The 20,946-nt window shown below is 31.0% G+C and overlaps 1 protein-coding gene across 5 annotated transcripts; it reads left to right on the forward strand.

Moving 5' to 3' along the window:
* Positions 1–5,139: 5,139 nt before the first annotated feature.
* LOC122291451 lies at positions 5,140–10,470 on the forward strand. 5 transcript variants are annotated; one of them, XM_043099171.1, is made up of 4 exons: positions 5,140–5,343; positions 5,632–5,692; positions 9,340–9,392; positions 10,155–10,470. In XM_043099171.1, the coding sequence occupies exons 1-4, from the start codon at positions 5,198–5,200 to the stop codon at positions 10,222–10,224; spliced, it is 330 nt and encodes a 109-aa protein (XP_042955105.1). In that variant the 5' UTR covers positions 5,140–5,197; the 3' UTR covers positions 10,225–10,470. The 5 variants fall into 5 exon arrangements, 1 of the variants encoding a protein (XP_042955105.1); XR_006236633.1 differs by lacking the exon at positions 5,632–5,692 and having other exon boundaries at positions 10,155–10,429; XR_006236631.1 differs by lacking the exons at positions 5,140–5,343; positions 5,632–5,692 and adding an exon at positions 7,939–8,762 and having other exon boundaries at positions 10,155–10,429.
* The last annotated feature ends 10,476 nt before the right edge of the window (positions 10,471–20,946 follow it).

Consider the following 20,946-nt stretch of genomic DNA (forward strand, 5'->3'; position numbering starts at 1 on the left):
AAGTGCAAGTTTGTATTTTTATTAGGTATCTCTGCTGATACGATCTCGTCAAAAGATTCAGGCGCATAGACCTTCCAATCCTTCTGTAAGATAATTAAAAAATGCGCATGTGGAAGACCTCTCTTTTGATGCTCAATAACGTAGACATATGCTGAGACTTGACCAAATATTTTCCTCTTGAATAATTGATCCTTTAATTCTTCTAATTTTGCACGAAAGACTCGAGCAACCAAATCAGGTCGATTCTGACTCTCCTCATGCAGATGTAGTTCATTTGTAATTTCTTTCCAATTTGGATTGCGTGTCATTGTTAAGGAAATGTCTGGTTTGCCATAACGCTGAACTAAAGCCATTGCTTCCATATATCTTTTTCTCATGTCTCTTGGACCTCCAATAAATGATGAAGGCAGTATAATCCGTTTTCCAACATTAGAAGCGTTTGTTTCCCCAAGTGTAATTGTATCAACAATACCTTGATATAACTCTGATCGAATATGTTGTTGTTTCTTCCTAAAATAATCTAATCTTGATGTCTCGATCTTAACATACATATCTACTATAAATTGTTGCAATAGTCGACCAGAAAGTAGCAAAATTGATCTGATATTTTCTCTGATTTGCAATTTGTAGCAATAATATTCACGGCATGAAACAACTGAATCCTTCCTTTTTCTGTTTGACGCTACAAAAGTTGAATGTGAATGAAATGTTACTAAGTTGGACGTACATACTAAATGAAATTTTTGAATATTAATACTGCAATCTAACCTTGTTGTTCTCTTGCAAGTAATTCTTCTGCAGTCACTGATTGTTGAGGATTTATTGATCCGTTTGTTTCGTTATATGTAGATATCCTTCCTCTACTAACCCTTTTAATCCCTTGATGCCAACCAACATCGCCAAATGGAAATAACAACGGATATTGCAATGGATCATAACACCCAAAATAGTACTGAATTATATGACTTCCACCGGAATGGTTAAAGACAAAAATGTCACGTCCTCTTAATTGATCTCCATCATCATTTTCTACCCATATTGCTGCAACTTGTGAAGATGTGGGGGCATTGAATACACGTTGATCTAGGCCAGCATCTGATCTTATATGAATGATTTGATTTTCCAAATCGGCCAAATCACCAAGAGAGTGGAAAAAAATAGAATACGGATTGATGCGGAGAATATCAATGAGTTGAGTGACAATTGATGGATCCATTCTATTTGAATCAGAAATGCGATTTTCTAATTCATGTTCTGTATCATAGAAATACAACTGGAGATAAGAAGGACGACTATTTGAAGGAACCAGATCGTTGATATAGTGATAGATCTGTCCTTGAGTTCTGAAAGTATAGATTCCTCTATTTCTCCTGCAAAGATCTTTATCAAATTTCACTCCAAAGGATGTAAAAGCGAACTTGTTATTATAAGTTCGAATGTATGTCCTAAAATGTGTAGATTCATTTGTGTTGGAGGTAAACAACGCATAAAGCTAATCAGGAACATCATTTGTGGCTAAAGAAATTGTTCCATCAGCACAACAAAAGCCAGTTGTCTCATGGTGGAATCGATTTGCTTTACAATGTATGCAGCTGGGGACTAATGGCAGAGAATATGCTTCAGATGGCACTACCTTCAACAATTGTCTAAATCCGGCAGAACCGTGATGCGACTGACCTATTTGGTTAAAAAATGAAAATAAGGCAACAGACACAAGCTCGTCATATTGTTTAAATTATTTGAGTAAGGACATTACTGGTATAGTAGCAAGATTCGATGACTGAATTAAACGAACCAACTGATTTTATATTTGTTTCTTACCCCTACAAGGTGTCAGCATATTTGTATCGTAGCTCGACTCCTCTCGAACAACATGTGGATCCTATTTGTATAATATATTTCGAAATCTCAGAGGAAAAGAAGAATGATGGTTGAATAAGAAATATTGAAAAATGATTAGAGGAGAACCTGTTGGATAAAGAGTTGATTAGAAGATTCGAAGACATTGTTTATGGATGAATTTGTCTCTGAATTAATAACACAAACTTTAACACCAGGAGTAACACATACTTGACGAGACGAATCCTCTTCAACGATATCAATATGAACATCAGAATTTCGCTTTCTCTTTGATACTCTTTGAACAAGACTAAAGTCTTGAATGTTGTCTGTATATTGGATATCATTGTTTGAATATCGAGCAATCGACGTAGTCGTTTGATCACCAACAGATGTATCGAAATCATTTATACGAATCGAGTTCCTTTTGGATGCTTTTTGTTTAGCATATCTTTCTCTTTGTTTTCTACGGATCTCTTCCTTTTTCTCTTCTGGTAAATCTCTATACAAGAATCTTTTTGCAGGTTCTTTTCCATGATCTTCAAAAAAATAGTTCACAAACTTAAATTTTACAGAAATTTATATTTTTGCTTGTAAATTTTTTTAAAAAAATTATTTACAGAATCTTACCATTTCTCATTATGTTAATGAAGGAAGTGATTGTTTCAACTGTTGGATATTGTTCTACACAAGCAAGATGAAAGAAATAAATAACAATTATTTCCTACGCTCAATTAAATAAATAATCAAATGATAAAATATTATGAAATTGGAATCTAACAAAAGCATATTTCAATATCACATACAAAAAATATTTTAGAAGCTATTTGTCAAACTTAGTTCCCTATTCTAAGCAACTACCAACTATTTCTCTACTAATTATTTTAAAATATTTCTGTACTGATTTTTTTTTTCAATGTTATGATTTTTTAGTTTTTTATTGTTAATTTTTAGATAAAAAGGGATGATTTGAGTCTTGAGAAAATGAATCAATTAATGGGGCATATGATTTGTATCAATTGGTTTTTTATTATACCTAGATCATTTAAATTTACACATTTTTTAAATTTTTAATTACTATCTTTTCAAATTTTGTATCTTTCAATTTATATAAATTAAGTGTTTGGATTTATATATTAGTGTGTCATCAGTGGATATATATGAACTTAGCTAAATAATAATAATAATAATAATAATAATAATAAAGCTAGATGTGCGTCAATCATTTAGTAAATATTAATGAAGGAAATGATTGTTTCAACTGTTTTATACTGTTCTACATAAGTAGCATGAAAGAAATAAATAACAATAATTTCCTATACTTAATTAAATAAATAATCAAATGATAAAATACAATGAAACTGAAATCTAATAAAAGCATATTTCAATATCACATTCAAAAAATGTTTAAGAATATATTTCAACAATCAATTTCAAAATATATATTTATGTTTTATTTTCTTTGTCAATCGTTAAGTTGTGGTACTTGTAGTGTGGAAAAAGAACATAAGTGCGTGGTGTAGTACTGTAATAGGGACAGTGAAAGAGGAGCTGGATGGGTTATTGTTTGTGGAATAGTGAAGAAGAAAATGCCGTTTCCAATCTTTCAATTTTCGGATGCACCCACCAATTTGGTTGATGGGGAAAATAAAAAACCGAATTTACCCCATCTTCATCAAAAATAAAATCATGACACTGGGGCTCCTTTATGTTCATTAGGCAATCCCTTCCATGCTTTTTTTAAGTTAACATATGCAATGTAATATTAATAGAAGAAAATTTATATTTTTACGTTTGTGTTTTTCTATTTAATAAAATATTTTTATAGCATATTAATTTTAAAAATAATTTTTAATTTTTTTATATTCTTGCTTCATTATTTTTTTATAATGTTTTTTTAACTATTTATCTCTTTTAAATCAAATAAAAAATTAAAATTATTTATAATATTTATTTTAAAAAAATTATACATAAAAACTTTACATCACACACATTCACTTAATTAATAAAAAGCTAGCCATGACACGTACACATAATTAATAAAAAGCTAACCATGACACGTACATACGATAATTTGTTCAAAAATTATAATGAGTTGGCAAAAAGCTAGCCATTGGATGAACCTTCTTGACAGGTATTTTGCATATACTTTAATGCAAGTAGTTATATGGGAATGGACCGGTAGACCCACCGCTGGGCCTGGTTCCTTGAACGAGCCTCGAGTTTTGCTATTCTTGTGGCATACGAACTTGCTTTCTGAAATCTCCAGTTACATTCCTATTCTCCAATAACTCCCTTCAAAAATTTTAAATCTTCCCCCTAAATCTCCAATCCTTCCCGATCACCTGCATCTGAATTCTAGCTGTATCTCACCTAGTTGGCAAATCCCTTTTTCTCTACTAAATCTAGAGTTCCGTTGAGTTCAATCTAGGGTTTTGGATTAGACAATTGTAAAATATTTAACTTTTACCTACGGTATTTATAAAAAAAAAAAAGTCAAATTTAGTCTTTCTTATTTATAGAGTAAATCTTTATTTTATTATTTATAACTTTTCCTCTATCCTCTTGATTTCCATTGGGGTTAGATTTTGGATATAATAAAATCTAGAAATCTTGTTGGATGGGAAATATAAAAATTTAATTTGTAATTAAGATATTTATATAGAATTTTAGATGGATTTAATTAGACATTTGTGATTATTAGCATTAAATAATAATTAAAAAATATAATTTTTAACCCATAATTTAATTAGAATATGATTAATAGTTAACATATAATAAGTAAAATAGTAAAATATGATAAAATAAAATAAATTAATAATTAAAAAATTAAATATTTTTAAGTTATTAATTAGTCATTATTATATAATAAATAAATTGATAATCTAATAGGGAGATTTAATGTGAATTGTCAAAATCAAATTTGTCTTATATTATTTTATTGTTATATAATGAAAAAATAGCTATTTATGTAAAGACTTATATGAATGAAATAGTTAAAATATTAATTTATTTTACATTTATTAGAAATATCTTTTACATATGTATAATCTTTATGTTTGTTTAAATCTAAATATCTTTTATAATTTAAAAAAGGAAAGAGATAATCTTTCAATATTAAATATTATCCAAAAAATTCGATAAATATGGAATTATCTTTCCACGTGATCAAGGACTGCTATTATGATATTATCCTCATCCCGGGGATTGAAAATTGAAATGTTCACGTTTTCTTTCACTGATTTTTCTTCGAGATTATAGGCAATTAAATCTACGACCTCATGACCCAAATGCCCCTGCCACTAACAAGCCAAATCCTTGGGAAAAAGAAAAGGTCATACTAATGGATGAAGGGTGAATGGTAACATTACTTTATCATGGAACTAATCGAAACTTCGCCCCACACGTGTGCTCGATATATATGCGGAAATACGCACAATTGCCGATGGTTGTAGCTGCGAAAGACTGGTTTGTTCGCGATTGCAGCAGAGACAGATTCAATCTGTATGGTTTCTTTCCCTTGGTCTCTTGTTTGATTACAATGATTCTTTTGTGAAATTTGTAGTGGGGAGTATTATTTTATTTAATTGATGGTCGACATTTAATGAGAATGAATGATTGTATCTGCTTCTTTGGGCATGGGTATTCTCCAGAACTGGTTTGTTGTGCGAGTCTGAATATGCTTGTATCAGCTTCTGTATTAATTTGAGTATGGGGATTTCGACGAGTTTTGGGGGAGGATTTCTTTAACTGGAGTTATGAGTTTCATTCCCAAAATCGTTGTTTTCGTAGAAAACTTGGCTTTGAAGGCTTTAGGGATAGGGTCATCGAAAACACTTTTGCCGAAGAGCAGGTAGGATTTTGAATCATGATAATGTTCCGTTACATTTATTTTGAATTGGTTTATCATTGACGGTGCCTATTGGTTCTTAAAGTCCTATGCAAGTTTTGTCCCTTATTTAGTATTTGAGTTGACGTGTTATTATTATTATCTTTATTACCATTTTAATCTTGGTGTGGTTTGAGCCTGCATTTGTTGTTATAAATGGGTGAATGTTTGTTGTGATGTAATGAGGAAAGGTTAGATTGCTGGGTTGGTTTGTTGTATTCAGAAATGGGAATGGATGCAAGATGTTTGATAAAATGCTCAAATGAGCTGATTTGGTTAGATTGCTGTGTAAAAAACCACTTGACACCTGACAGGCTCTAAGTGCTCCTCTTGATGAAAAGAATGGTGGAATTTCTTTAATATTTATCGATGCTTATCAGCTGGAAACTAACTTTAATAAACACCTTGCCAGTTAAGGAAACTGACACTTGCATTCTTCTATTAGTGTATTTATGCTCAAGTCAGATTGCAGTTTGTGTTTATTAAAAATTTATGTGTTTTGTTTTTTTGGTTTGCATGTCATTATTATTATTTTTTTTTTCATTGGTAGGAAAATTTTTCTTACTGAAATTGTTGAGTTGATATTTATTTTGATGTAGCTAAGTTCTTGATCAGTCCTAGACCTTGAGTATACTAAACCAAACCAACCTATTTGCAAGACTTAAAAAAAGAGACTATCTAAAAAACTTTGACAGTTTTTTCTCCAGTTTAATGCATTTGTGTTTGCATTGTTTGAATCTATGCCTAATTATAATATACCAATTAGAATGTAAAAGCAAAAAAATAGATGGATTTGGTAAATAATATTGTTGATAATAGTACTGTGTTTGTTTTATATTGATTTGAATTCTAATTACCCATGAGTTGCTTTATGCCTCAATTTTGAAAAACAACATCAATGCTGTTGTTTTGTAATCTGTTTTTTGTTATAGGTTTTTCTAATAAGTTTTATGAATTTCTACATAAATATGTTTAGATGTCTCATATCATAATTTTTGTATGAACTGAAGCATCTATACAACTTTTTATACTCAAGTCAGACTGTAGTTTGTGTTTATTAAAAATTTATGGGTTTTATTTTTTTGGTTTGCATATCATTATTATTATTATATTTTTCATTGGTAGGCAAATTTTTCTAAACATGTCAGTCCTAGACTTTGAGTATACCAAACCAAACCAACCTATTTGCAAGACTTAAAAAAAGAGACTATCTAAAAAACTTTTTGACAGTTTTTTCTCTAGTTTAATGCATTTGTGTTTGCATTGTTTGAATCTATGCCTAATTATAATATACCAATTAGAATGTAAAAGCAAAAAAATAGGTGGATTTGGTAAATAATATTGTTGATAATAGTACTGTGTTTGTTTTATATTTATTTCAATTCTAATTACCCATGAGTTGCTTTATGTCTCAATTCTGAAAAACAACATCAATGCTGTTGTTTTGTACTCTGTTTTTTGTTATAGGTTTTTCTAGTAAGTTTTATGAATTTCATGAAACTTAGAGATTGATGTAATGCATAGATAGATTATATATTAATATAAACACAGAAAAGGCAGTAAAACTGACCTTTTTAATATACCTTCAAACCTTTGCACCACTGCACTGCTTCACCACACCTAATTTGAGAGAGAGAGAGAGAGAGAGAGAGAGAGAGAGAGAGAGAGAGAGAGAGAGAGCATGGATAAGTTTTCTGAATTGAGTTTTGTGATAGACTTATACTATAAACACACAAAAAAAAGTTAGACTCACTTTTCAATCTTCCTTCAAACCAAGGAAATCGTAGCACCAATGCACTGAAAGTAATAGAAGGTATCAGTCACTTTCAAAATGTTAGCACCATTCCACTGAAAGTAATATAAAGGTTTTCTTAAACCCCTTTCAACGCCTTTCCAATTAACACATAAAAAAATAATAAAAAATTCATTTGTCTTCCATTTTCTCAAATTTTCCTCTTTATGATTTTAACGATTTAACTGAATCATTACCTTTTTATTTTGGAAAACACTACTTCCATATAAGATTTCAACTGAATCATTACCTTTTTATTTGCTGTAATTTTAATGTATTTTATAAATATAGACATAAAAATTCTACAAATATTTGGATTGTTAGATTATGAAGATATTAAAGTTTACAGTTACGTAAAATTGAAACTAAAACAATAATTTCTTTGAGATTAATACAATAATAATCATTAAAATTAAATTCTAGCTTGCAAATAATAATAACTATAAATATAAATAAATTTTTTTTTTCTGATATTTAAAAGAGATAAAAAAAAGTGTGTCAAAAATTATGATAATTAAAATAAAAATGTAGAAGACACAAAACATAAATGTGGTGTCGTAAGAACCATTGCAGAACTTAGTTGGCTGTAGATGCATTGATGTTGTTAATTATAAGTAGTCATGAAACACCAGCTTGATTGACATGTGTTGAGGATGAGCTCAGCGAGAGGGTGAAATGGTGGCAAGTGGCAAGTCAGTTTGGCAACTTCTGCATGTACTACTAATTCTATATTTTCTAGTTATCTTCTAAGTCAGACAAACTGAATTTCGAACTCGATCTAATTACATGTCCTGATGAGTCATTCTGCCAAAGCTGTACAAAGTAACTATTTGATGCCAGAAAGTTCTATCCATTCTACCTAAGGATGCTCGAATGAGGCGGTGGGCCATTAAGAAAACAATAAAATATTATATGAAATTTGAGTAAAACTAAATAGGTGTAAAGTTATAAATTTGTCGTTTTCAAGGTGCTTTACAGCTTGCATGATGGTGATATCTTGGCAGGATATTTTTTCTCAAATCAGTTTTACGCTCACATAAATTTATCTTGTCTTCAATTCTGATTTCCCTTTCTCTCCCTCCCCACCTCTCTATCGATCTCTCTCTCTCAAACAACTTCATCTTCTGTCCAGATTTCTTTCTTTGTCCCTATATTTCAATGATCTCGATGGCACTGTATTTCTATTTCTAAACCCATTTTCGGACCTCCATTTTTCATATTCAGAAGGAGTTAAGAAGCAAGGTAAAAACCTTAACTTATTTTACACCTCTTTCCTTCTCTCCTGCTTAGAAGCTCTCTATTTTTTTTTTTTTTTTTTTTGGCAAACAACATCAGATCTATATGTGTTCATTTAGATCTTTTACTTTTCATTTTATTTTTAAGATCCTAGAGCTTCTTATGTTAAACGTGGGTTTGCATGTTTTGAGTTTTGTCTTGGGTTTTTTTTTCTTTCACATTTTTCGTTCGATCGACTGGATATTTTTTGGTTCTCATTTCATTTTTAAAAAAATATATAATTTTTTTGGTCGTTTGATGGTGTTTTTATTTTTTATTTTTTATTTTTAATTCTTGCTTTTGTGGATTTGCATGTTGTGAGTTCTGTGTGTTTGGGTTTTTTATCTTTGTATCCTAAAGTAATAATTTGATAAGTCAAAATGTTGATCAGCACATGGAGTGGGCAGAGACGCAATAGTTTATATGTTGCTGATTAAGAATATAATCTGTTGAGAACATGTATAAATAAGTATTCAAGTCACTGACTTTTGAGCTACATTCCAAACATCAAATTCTAATTTGCAAATAATATTGTTGATAATAGTGCTATTTTCATGGTTCTACAATTTATCACTATAGGATGAAGCACTTCTCCAGGTACTTTCTGACTTTTTATTACCTCAATTTTTGAACTTTATTTTATGATTATTTCTGTCACATTTTTCTTCTTATCATTGCTTGACTGTAGAGATTAGGTTTTATTTCTTCTTAAGTTTTTTAATAATTTTTATGGATCTCTAAGTTTTATGATATTAGTTGTTTAATTTCTTAGAAATATGAACAAACATATCAAATGCATAGATAGACTATATATAATATAAACACACAAAAGGCAATAAGACTGACCTTTTTAATGTATCTTCAAACTTTTGCACCACTGCATTGCTTCACACCTAATTTGAGAGAGACAGAGCACGGATAAACGTGAACAATCATATGTGGCTTATACTATAAACACATAAAAGAAAGTCACTCACTTTTCAATCTTTCTTGAAACCGTAGCACCAATGCACTGAAACTAATAGAAGGTATCAGTCACTTTTCAAATGTTTGCACCACTGGACTGAAAGCAATAGAATGGTTTTCTTAAACCCCATCCAATGCCTCTTGAGCTCCTACGAAATGTCTCTTGGTATCCAAACTTTGAACATGACTATTGCACTGCTTGGCCATTCGGCTGCCTCATCAAGTAATTGAAATTACTAATTTCTCCCTGCCTATACGTATGGACATAAAAAGTAACTTATTATAAATTATAACTTATACTGTATATTATAAAAACTTATTATAAATTTCTATTACATGTGATTAAAATCTGCCTTCACGTATTTTTAATTTATATTCTCTCTTTTTTGGTAGCTTCCATTCTAATGCATGGACAATATGCAGAAATTCAATAGCTGGCACACATACAAAAGGGGAAAAATAAGAGCAAATGTGACCGTAATTTTTTCAAATTGTAATTTATTATAATTTTTTGCCATTATAATGTATAAGAAAACACAATGGTATCCCTGCTTAGAGGAAGCGTATATAATTTGCCACTGTTTTTCTCCAAAATTTTCAATTATTATGTAATAGAATTTAAACAGACACAAATGGCCACTAATGGATATATTAGATTTGGCACTGTATTTTTCTAGATTTTAAATTATTAGATAATGGAATTCAAGCAGTCAACATAAATAGCCACAAATGGTGGCTTAATAGCTATTTACGGAAACAGTAAAACTAACATAAATGGCTACAAACGGTGAATTAATAGTTATTTAATGGAAATATTAAAACTAACGGTGAAATAAGATTTTCCGTTAAAACAAGAAATTCTGTTTCATAGGCACTTTTTATATATAGAAGATTTATCATTTTCTTTCCAATTCTTACGTCTCATGGATTATTGAGTTTCAAAATTTCAATTCAAAATTCAGTGAGCAAAGCATATTTAGTTAAGTGTATATCAGGTATAATTTGATTAGAAATATAAATTTTAAATTTTGTAAATCAATTCTTATAATTAAAGTAATTTAGATGATGTGCTCTATACACTAATTTGATAATAGAATAATTCGGTTGGGCTAAGTAGTGCTACGTGTACTCAAAATATTACTCACAATTATTATTATTATTTTCTCTTTTAATTCAAATTTAAAATTTTAAAATTTTGATTGATATATCAGTATATATAATTATATGAATAAAATTATAAGTACAGATAATATTTTCCAATTATCCGTATTTCATAATGCTTTTAAAAGTAGCATGTACATGTGATTATAACTTTTTTAAAAATATTACTTGTGGTTTAAAAAGTTAAAAAATAACAAGTTGTGTTATTTATCATCTTAATTCACACACCACACTTATTTTTATTTTATTCTTCTTAAACTAATTGAGTTCTTCTACTTATTATCCATATACCACATATTTAATAAGAGAAAAAAATTAAAAAATTATATGTGATGCGTGTTGTAAGGATGAGTAGAATTTTTCAAAAATAATACTCATGGTTATGACTAAACTTCTTCTTCTTTTTTTCCCTTCAAACAAACAATATATTAAAAAGAACAAAGAGTCTAATATAGAGAGCATAGAAAATCTAAGGGTGATCAAACCCCATATGGGTCTAGTACAGAGAGTCGTGGGTGACAAGATCTTGGGTGATGATATTACATATGGGTGAGTTAGCAACCTTTTAAGTAAGCTCATGTGCCTTATGGTTGGCACCTCGAAGGACATGAACAAATTTCCAATCTTTGAGAAGCTTGAAATGATTTTTGCAATCTTCTATAATAGTGAGGATAGACCAATCAACTTCATTAAAGAGGTCTATGAGAGCATTGTGAGCTAGTAGGGAGTCACCTTTTAGAATAATAGAGTAAACTTTGAGCGCTAGGGCTTCTGTAATCATTAGCAAGGCACCTTTTGCTTCACTATAAAGGAAATAGGATGTTCAATGCATTTGGCCTAGGACTTAAGTGAGACACCTCCAAAATTGCCACAAATACTTGCAATGATAGTGAAGTTTTCTTGAATAGAAACATCATAATTTATCTTCATGAAACCAAGATGGGGGTTGACCATAGCATTAATTGGATGATTTTGGACTTTTTTAGCCAAGCTAGGGTGTGTTATTTGGCAAGGCGATTGACTTGGTTTGATATGTCTAATGTGGAGGGGATTGGCTGACCTTGGTTTGCTTTGTTTCAGAACATCCAGATTTGGTCCATGGCTACCGATGCAAAAATCTAAAACTAATGGATTAAATCTGAGAGCAAATTGAGTCTGGAGTTAGGAGCAATGATAATTTTAATCCAATTTTAGATGGGTTGTGTAGAGAAGGGTTCAATAGTGAGAGGCCATGGGAATTGACGCCAAATAACACGAGAATAGTGGCAATTTAGAAATGTGTGTTCCGATGTGTCTGGATAGGTTTGGCATAGGGGGCATGAGGTATTGATAGAGGGAGTGAGTTGGAGGTAGGACGCAATGTTGCTTTTTGTATGAAGAGAGTTCCAAGGAGACTTTCTAAAGAATGAGTTTGAGGCGTGCTTGAAACTTGAGTTTTCAAAAAACTTTCTATTGTGTTGTGTGGTTTTCTAGGGGTTGAAGGGGCAAAGAGTATTTGGTGATGAGATTATAGGTGGATTTGATGGAAAATTTTCCAGAAGGGGAAGGGGCCCAGATGAGTTCATCATTGTTATCATATCGGGGAAGGTGGATCTTGAGGATACCATTTGCAATGTTGGCTTCAAAAGTGAAAAAATAATTTATATTTATCCCATTGTTTTGGATGAAGGTGGAAACTAAGGTTGAGGTATCTAGATTGTGATTGAGAGTGTTTGGAGGATGTAGAGGGACCCAATTGTCGAAGAAAGCTTTGATAGAATGACCATTCTTTACAACAAAGTGGGCTCCCTGTAACATAATGGATTTGGTTTTTCTTATGTCTTTCCAAAATCAAGAGTTTATTGGCTTAACTTTGGAATCTAGAAATTGATTATGTTTTATATATTTGGCTTTGATGTTGATTCCCCAAAATTTATTACTGCCTACATTAAGTTGCCAGTTGAGTTTAGACAAGAGACCAAGATTTAAGTTGTGCATCTTTTGGATCCCTAGGCCACCTGATGGTTTTGGGTGACAAATGGGGTCTCAAATTTTCAAGAACTAGTGCTATTCATTGTCTAATTTGAAACCCTACCATAATCTTATAAGCACCTTGTCAAATTCATTGCAAAACCTTTTAGAGAGAAGAAAGGAGAACATGATGTAAGAAGGGATAATTGATGCTACTAACGTGATAAGAATGGTTTTTGCAGCTTGAGAGAGAAGTTTGGCTTGCCAAATTACAAGATTTGAGGTAATGCAGTTTTTGATAGCTTTGAAAGCTTCGTCTTTGTTCTTTGGAATGAGGAGGGGTAGTCCAAAGCTGTCTGAGGAGGAGTGTTTTTGCTAATAAAGGCAGTGGATTTGCTACTATTAATGATTTGGCTAGACCATGATATGTAAGTGTGAATGGTAAATTGGATAGTGTTTGCTTCTTGCAAGTTTGCTTTAGCAAAGAAGATGAGATCATCATCATATAGGAGATGAGTGATTGGAGGGCATGAAGGTGAAATCTTGATTCCATGAAGGAGGTTGGAGGATTCTACTTTGATGAGAATTTGGGATAGAACTTTGGTTTCCATGATAAAAAGGAATGGAGATAGGGGATCCCTTTGTTAAAATCCACGAGAATGGGAGAAAAAACTATAGGGAGATTTGTTAATGTTGCGTTTCATACACCTTGGCTAAGTTCCTATATATTGGCCCGGAATGTTTCTACCTACAATCACAAAGATAAATATGGGCTCGGTGGTGGTCCAGGGAGCCTCCGATGTTAAAGTCAGTGCTTCGTCTAAGAAAATAGCTAAAGAATAAAGGAGTTCATTGAGATTCATTCATATTAGAGCATGACTTTTATATGAGGTTTCAAGGAAACATTCTCATAACTTATGTCAGGGGTCTATGTCACGTCCATTGTTGCCCCAGTCATGGTCTTTAAGGTGGCGTAGTGTCTGAGGTAGCGCCATTAATGCAGTGTGGCTTCTTAGGTGGTGTCTCGATAGTTGGCGATCAGATAGTCATTTATTGTCCCCATTGTCAAAGAATGGAGGGTTGCCCTTGCTTGTCATTCACTTGCTGGCTTGGATCATTTAATGTTGGTCATCATAGGAGAGTGCAACGTGTCCCGTTTGTACCCTTTGACTCATTTCCCCCGTGATGCATTCCCTTTCTGCTTACACAGTTCATGAGTCGGGCTCTTTTGATGATTTATGGGCCATGTGGGGTAGGTTCCAGTCCAAGAGGGGTCTTAGTATCAGGCCCAGACCCAACCCAATGGACCGGAAAAGGGAATATCCCTTCCATTAAGGAAAACAGAATATTTTGGGGTGATGATGCATTCTTTAATCAGGTGGATCCATTTTGGTTGAAGTCAAGGCATTTTTAAACATAGAGAATGAAGTCCCATTCCATCCTATTAAAAGCTTTCTCCATGTATACTTTAATAGCCATAATGTTGCATTTACCTTGCTTTCGGGAAATTTTATGGAAGAGTTCATGGGCTAAATTAGGGTTTTCTTGAATCACTCTCCCTAGGACAAAGGCAGCTTATAATGGAGAGATGAATTTTTGAAGCACAGATTTAAGCCTATTTGAAAGGATTTTTTAGATGATTTTGTAGGTGACATTGCACAAGCTAATAGGGCGGTAGCCACTCACATTGACTAGAGAATCATTTTTAGGCATGAGAGCTATATGAGTGTGGTTCATCTCCCGCAAGAAATGATCATGCTGAAAGAAATATTGCACTGTTGTTAAGACTTCTTTGCTAATGATATGCCAACTTGTCTTGAAAAACTTTGTTGTCATGCAATTCGGACTAGGGGCTTTGTGAGCTCCGAGAGAGAATAAAGCCTTCTTTATTTATGAGTTTTTGGGAATGTTGCAAAGGAATGAATTATCATATATATCATTGACCAAAGGAAGGAGATTTGAAAGTTTTGGCATGAATAGGGGATTGCTAAATGTGTAAATCTTTTTTAAATGATTCAAAAAGAGTTCTCTTAAGTCAATCCATCCCAATCTCCAATTTCCTTCTTGATCCTTGAGCATTTCAATGGAGTTTTTGCATCTTCTTATAACCGTTCTAGCAAGAAAATATTTGGTATTGAGATCACTTCATGAAAGTCATTGCTAACCCAACTTTTGTTTCCATAAATCTTCTTCTCTTTTGACATGCTCTTGGATGGCAATATACAATACTTCCTCTCTTGCTTTATTAGCATTCATATGATCCAAATGATGTACAACCTCTATTTCTTAATTGAGCACTTTGATTTGTTGTTTGATGTGGCCAAAGTGGTTGTAGTTCCACTCTTTGAATTTTTTTACCATCTTGATTTTAAGGGAGAATGTAGATGAGGGGCTCCTTGAAAAGGGTGATTCCATGTAGTGAATATGATAGAAAGACATATTGGATCCCTAAACCAAAAGTCTTCAAATTTGAAAGGTTTGAGGAGATTTGCTAGAGTGCCATTTGTATTGAGGAGGAAGGGGTGATGGTCAGAGGAGGTAGCGGGTAGATGGGTTATGTTGGTGTTGGGGAAGAGAATTATCCATTAAGCATTGGCCAAACCCTCTATCTAGCCTTTCACGAATATTGGCTTTTCCTTCACGTTTGTTAGACCAAGTGTAAGGAAATCCCTAAAAAGCCTAAATCAATTAAGCCTTCATTAGTAATGAGTTCTGTGAGATGATTATGAATGGTGGAAAAGGAAGGGTGACCTCCTCTTTTCTCGATATGGGATCAAATTTCATTCATGTCACTTATGCACATCCAAGTCCTAAATGGGATTTGGAGACGGTCGATATGTTTTCCTAGAATTAGTCTTTCAATTGCCAATTACTAGGGTTGTAAACAAGAGACAACAAATAACTAGAAGTATTTACACCAAAGTACACCAAAATTTTAATAATATTACTAGAGGAGTTTACTGCATCATAGAGAAAAACCAGGCCTCCATAAAAGCAAAAGTCCCCCACGTTTACCATATGGAGAAGCATATTCATAAAAATGGAAACCTATGCTTCTAACAAGCTCAAAAGTCTTATCAACAGAGATTTTGGTTTCATTAAAAAAATAGCATCAGGATCATATTCCCTAATAAGAGCTCGAATAGTTCTGGTTGTCAAGGGGCGAGCTAAGCCTTGAGAATTCCAAGAGAGCAACTTCATGTCTTTGTTGGGGGCAATTTATGGCTTGCCCTTGCCTCCATTTCAGAAGTCTCACATTCCATTGTAGTCCCTATCTTGATAAAATGAGCTGCGGTCTTGAGTTTTCTTTGAGCTCTACAAGTGTGTATTTTCTTAATGCCACTTATCTTCTTTGAGGAAGTTTTATTTGATACCTAAACTTCTATTTGATACTTAAATTAATCTCTTGTGGAAAAATGCTGACTTGAGAGTACGGTGGCAAATTGTGTTTTCGGATTGTGTTCGTATCGTGTCAAGTTATAAACATTCGACTATATAAGTCAACCCGAATCCAGCCCATTAAGTTAAATGTGTTAAACTTCTAAAATCTAACCCAATCCATTTAAATAACAGATCATGTCATGTCACTCATTTTAACCCGTTTAATAGTTAATTAAAAATATGATAACACCACGACTCATTTGAACACGTTTGTTTCATGTAAATAGATTGAACTAAAACGCATAACTCATTTGACCTGATTAACATAATTTTAAATAAAATTTAAAATCTATATTTATTAATAACCACAACATCTTAAAAAATATATATCAATATTTTTCAAATTTTAACATATAATAAACCTAATATTACAAACCATACAATAACAAATATGACCATATGTTTAAAATTACAATTCCAATAATAAAAACAATAAAAGCACAATCATCTCTGAAATACCAATATTACAACTTAACAATAATACAAATTTAATTTTGAAATAAATTCTAAATGGATCAAAACGGATTGATTTCGTGTTAAGCAAGTTAACCACTTATTGACCTGTTTATAAATCGTAATTAATGAGTCTCATTTTGACCCAAACCCGTTAATATAAAATTCAAACCTACTAATTTCGTGTCATGTTTATATTAGGTTCACAGGTCGTATTACATATTGTCATCTCTACTTGAGAGCATGGGAAAATCAATAAGAGTATTACATTTAATTAAAAAAATAAGTAAAAAAAAAAACTAAAAAACTTAGTAAAAAATTTAAAAGACAAAAAATAAAATAAAAGAACTATTAAAAATCAATAGAAAATTAAAGAAAACAAAACTCAATAAGAACATTAAAACTAAAACGAAAAGATATAACAGAGTTATAAATTTCAAAAAATACTAAATACAAATAAAAACACATAAAAATCTAGAAAACAGCAAAAAAGAACAAATTTCTAAACTAAATTTCTAAAAGACATAAGATTATAAAAAGATCAAGAAAATTGTTAAAAAAAAGTATTTCAAAACACTTAAAAAGATAAAGAGTTAAATAAAATAAGAGAGTTTTAAATAATAATAAAATTTATAACTAAAACAAAAAATTAAAAAAAAAACTAAAAAATGTCAAAAGTGGCAACAACGTGGTGTAAGAATATAGTTTTATAATATTATTTTTATTTGAGAATTTAAAAAAGTTGGAATTGATTTTATTTTTTATTTGAAAGTCAGAAAAAATTGTAATGATTAATTTTAAAAATTTTGTATTTAAATTATGTTTAGAAATAAGATAGGATATGATGAAATAATATCATATGAGAATTTTGTATCTCATTTGAGGTCCAAAACATGCCCTAAAACATTTTAAAATATTACCACTTTTAAAATAGTCAAAACAACATGTAGCTTTAGAGTTTTTTTTTTTTTTTTTTTCTAAATATTAAAAATAACCATTGTCCATTAAGCATATTAATCCCTAAACTTCAATTTTCAAAGTTTTAATTCTATAATTTTAACTTTAGTCAATTCAATTTCTCCGTTGATATATTATTAAAAATCCATCAAATTATCACGTCATCGATGACCAATGAGTAGTTGCAACATGTCATTTAAAAAATAAAAATATATAATTAATATTAAAATATATAAAATAAAATAAAAAAAAAATGTAAACTGCACTTCCCTAGGAGGATCCAAGCATTGCCTGGATTGCGCCTAAGCAATCCCACCTAGGTTTGGCAGTCTAGGTCGTTATGTAGGGGTGATTCCTACATAGGTCTTCAATTTTAATTTATATATTCTTAATTTTAAAATACTAATTTATTGTAAGAGTAGTACCTGAGTTTTCGAAGTTAATATCTTGATATGTAAATTAATTTTAAAGAACCCGCAATTAATTACTTTTGTAAACTTTCTATTAGAGAACTAACTAGAGATTACTATGTGTCCTTTGATTAGCTGACGTGGCATACTAATGGACTGTGCCTGTGAATGATGTGGTAATTATCCATTAACTATGTTGTAATTATCTATTAACTTACATTAGATTAGTGGAGATATTCTTTCAGTCTTAAAAAATCTATTTTGCCAAATTTTTCAAAAAATCTCTCAGAATTTCTAAACTTGTTCTTAACCAAGCATATACATATTTCCCCCTTTAACATGTACAAAGATTTCAAAATGTATTTTTGGTTTTTATATCTTAAAATCATAAAATAATAAATAAAATACAAGTCGAGTCGAGTCGAGTCGAGTCTTGTGTTTGAATTTGAAAATCGGAGGAGGGAGGGTTTAGGGTTTTGGCTAACTCATAGAAATTAGGATTCAAAATTTTTGCGAATAAATCATGTGATTGTGTAGATTAAAATATTATTTGAGATGAAAATTGAGGATGTTAAAAATATTAGGGTTTTCAACTAAGGATTAATATTTAGGGTTTTGAATAAGATTTTGTATATTGTGTGATAGAATGAAGTGGATAATTAAATTTAGTATCACAATGTAATTCAGCTTAAAGTTGAATTATAAAAAATTAGGAAGTACAAAATGTAACAAAAATGAAAGTAAAATAATAGGAATTTTGAAATGTAGGGTAGAATTTGGCCATATGATTTTTAAGGTGTTAAAATTGGTTTTTAATAAGAATAATGCTAGAGTACACACCAAATGTGAACCTCAAATATTCACACAAGTACAAATGAGCTTTTTATTTTATTTTATTTTTTAAGTATTTTTTAAACATTCTTAACTATTAAGAAAAAATAAAAAATATAAATTCATTAATAATTATTTCCTTAACAATTAAGAAAAATAAAAAATAAATAAAAATATATGAGTGAGTATATTTGGTGGGCATATATATATACATATATTTATATATATTTCCGATAAAACATATTGGTCATTAATTAATAATAGATATTATAACTTTGACATGAAATATACATTACAAGCCAACTACATTATTAATAGCTTCCCAGTACACAATTAGTAATGACATGGTCTAGTCCATGTTGCAAACTTTTATAGACCACCGTCTGAGAAAGAGTAAAACTATGTCCAAGACAGAGTTTAACAAATCACATACTCTATCTTAGACGAAGTAAATGACACATTCTATGGACAAAAGTCCAATAGACACACTTTATGGATAAAAGTTCAAAAGATTGTATTTTTTTTTTCTAAAATAAAAGACAAAAAAGAAATTAAAGATACATGAGAAAAAATGATTTACATATTTGAAAGACATATATCCGTATTTTTAACTTTAGAAGAAAAAAAATTACAAAAAAAATGATTGTGATGGTGCGTGTGAGCCACGTGCCACCCTGGGAGTATGATAGTCAGTCAAGTCTGAAAGTAACTAGTAGCCCTGTACCCAGAAAAGTCGCAAGTGGCGGCAAAAGAGCACCCTTAGCTATGGCGCGTGGATTTCACGTATTTTGTGGGCATATTTGAGAGTCATATTATCATTTTGTTTTTAATAAACATAAGTTTACAAATATGTAAGAAATATAAAGAAAATGAATTGTGAGAAAAATGGTGAAAACAGAATTAAAATAACTTTGAGTAAAGTTTAGATGACCAAATGCAAATAAGGTAAAGTTAATGGCAAAACCATAATTAAATAGGAAATTAGGGTAAAATTAGAATCTCCATAATTTATATGGTTAGAAAAGTATTTCCAAATTTTAAATTGTTTACTAATATTATTAATGCCATCTGCACAAGAATTGAGAAGCTCAAATATAAATAGAAAAGCTAAGGATGCTCAGTAACAAGAAATTTATAAATTAGAAATGCATGTTAATAATAGAAATTGAATATTGCTTTAGGATTCTTAATGCTCTAGAGATATGAATTGATTTATCTAAAACATATATATTTTGAGTAAATGTCTGATTGATTGATTATAAGAATGAAAGATTGAGGCTTCGTTTGGTTATGCAGATGATGTGAGATGAGATGAGATAAATTTAAAAAATGAATAAAATATTATTTTTATTTTAATATTTAAAAAAATTAAATTATTTATTATATTTTATATGCAAATTTGAAAAAATTATAATAATTATATGATATCTCCCAAACTAAATGAGTCATGAATGTTTAATTACATCCTACGTTCTAGGAAGGGAAAAGTCCAAGTGGAACTCGAGTGGTGTCCCTAAGGTTGATGAGATAAATCACTGACTTGGGACGAAGATTATGAGCTTTGGGTTGGGGGCTTACCCTTTTTTTATGAGGGCTGCGGTAATGTTCTCAGATAGCGTATAATGAGATTGAGCACAATTGAGATGAGTGAAGTTATAGGTGCTACTCACACCTTATGAGGGGGGGTAGCCCCCCTCCCTCCCTGCCCCCGCAAATGGGGGGCGGGCTACCCTATTTGGGTACCGGGGCGGACACCCCATCAGTTCTCCCCCGGCCTGCATAAATGGGCAATTGGCCAAGAGCACTTTTGGGCTCAATACTAGTCCAAAACCTGTATCTGGGCCATTTTGAGTCTAGAAATTAACTAAAAATAAATAAATAATACAAAATTAAAAATAACAAAAAGTAATTTACAATAACATAAATTTTAGACTTCTACGTTGCGACTGTTAACCAATAATCATAACTAAGCTATTATATAA

Source organism: Carya illinoinensis, chromosome 13, assembly GCF_018687715.1.
Source record: "Carya illinoinensis cultivar Pawnee chromosome 13, C.illinoinensisPawnee_v1, whole genome shotgun sequence".
In the NCBI taxonomy this organism is placed as follows: Eukaryota; Viridiplantae; Streptophyta; class Magnoliopsida; order Fagales; family Juglandaceae; genus Carya; species Carya illinoinensis.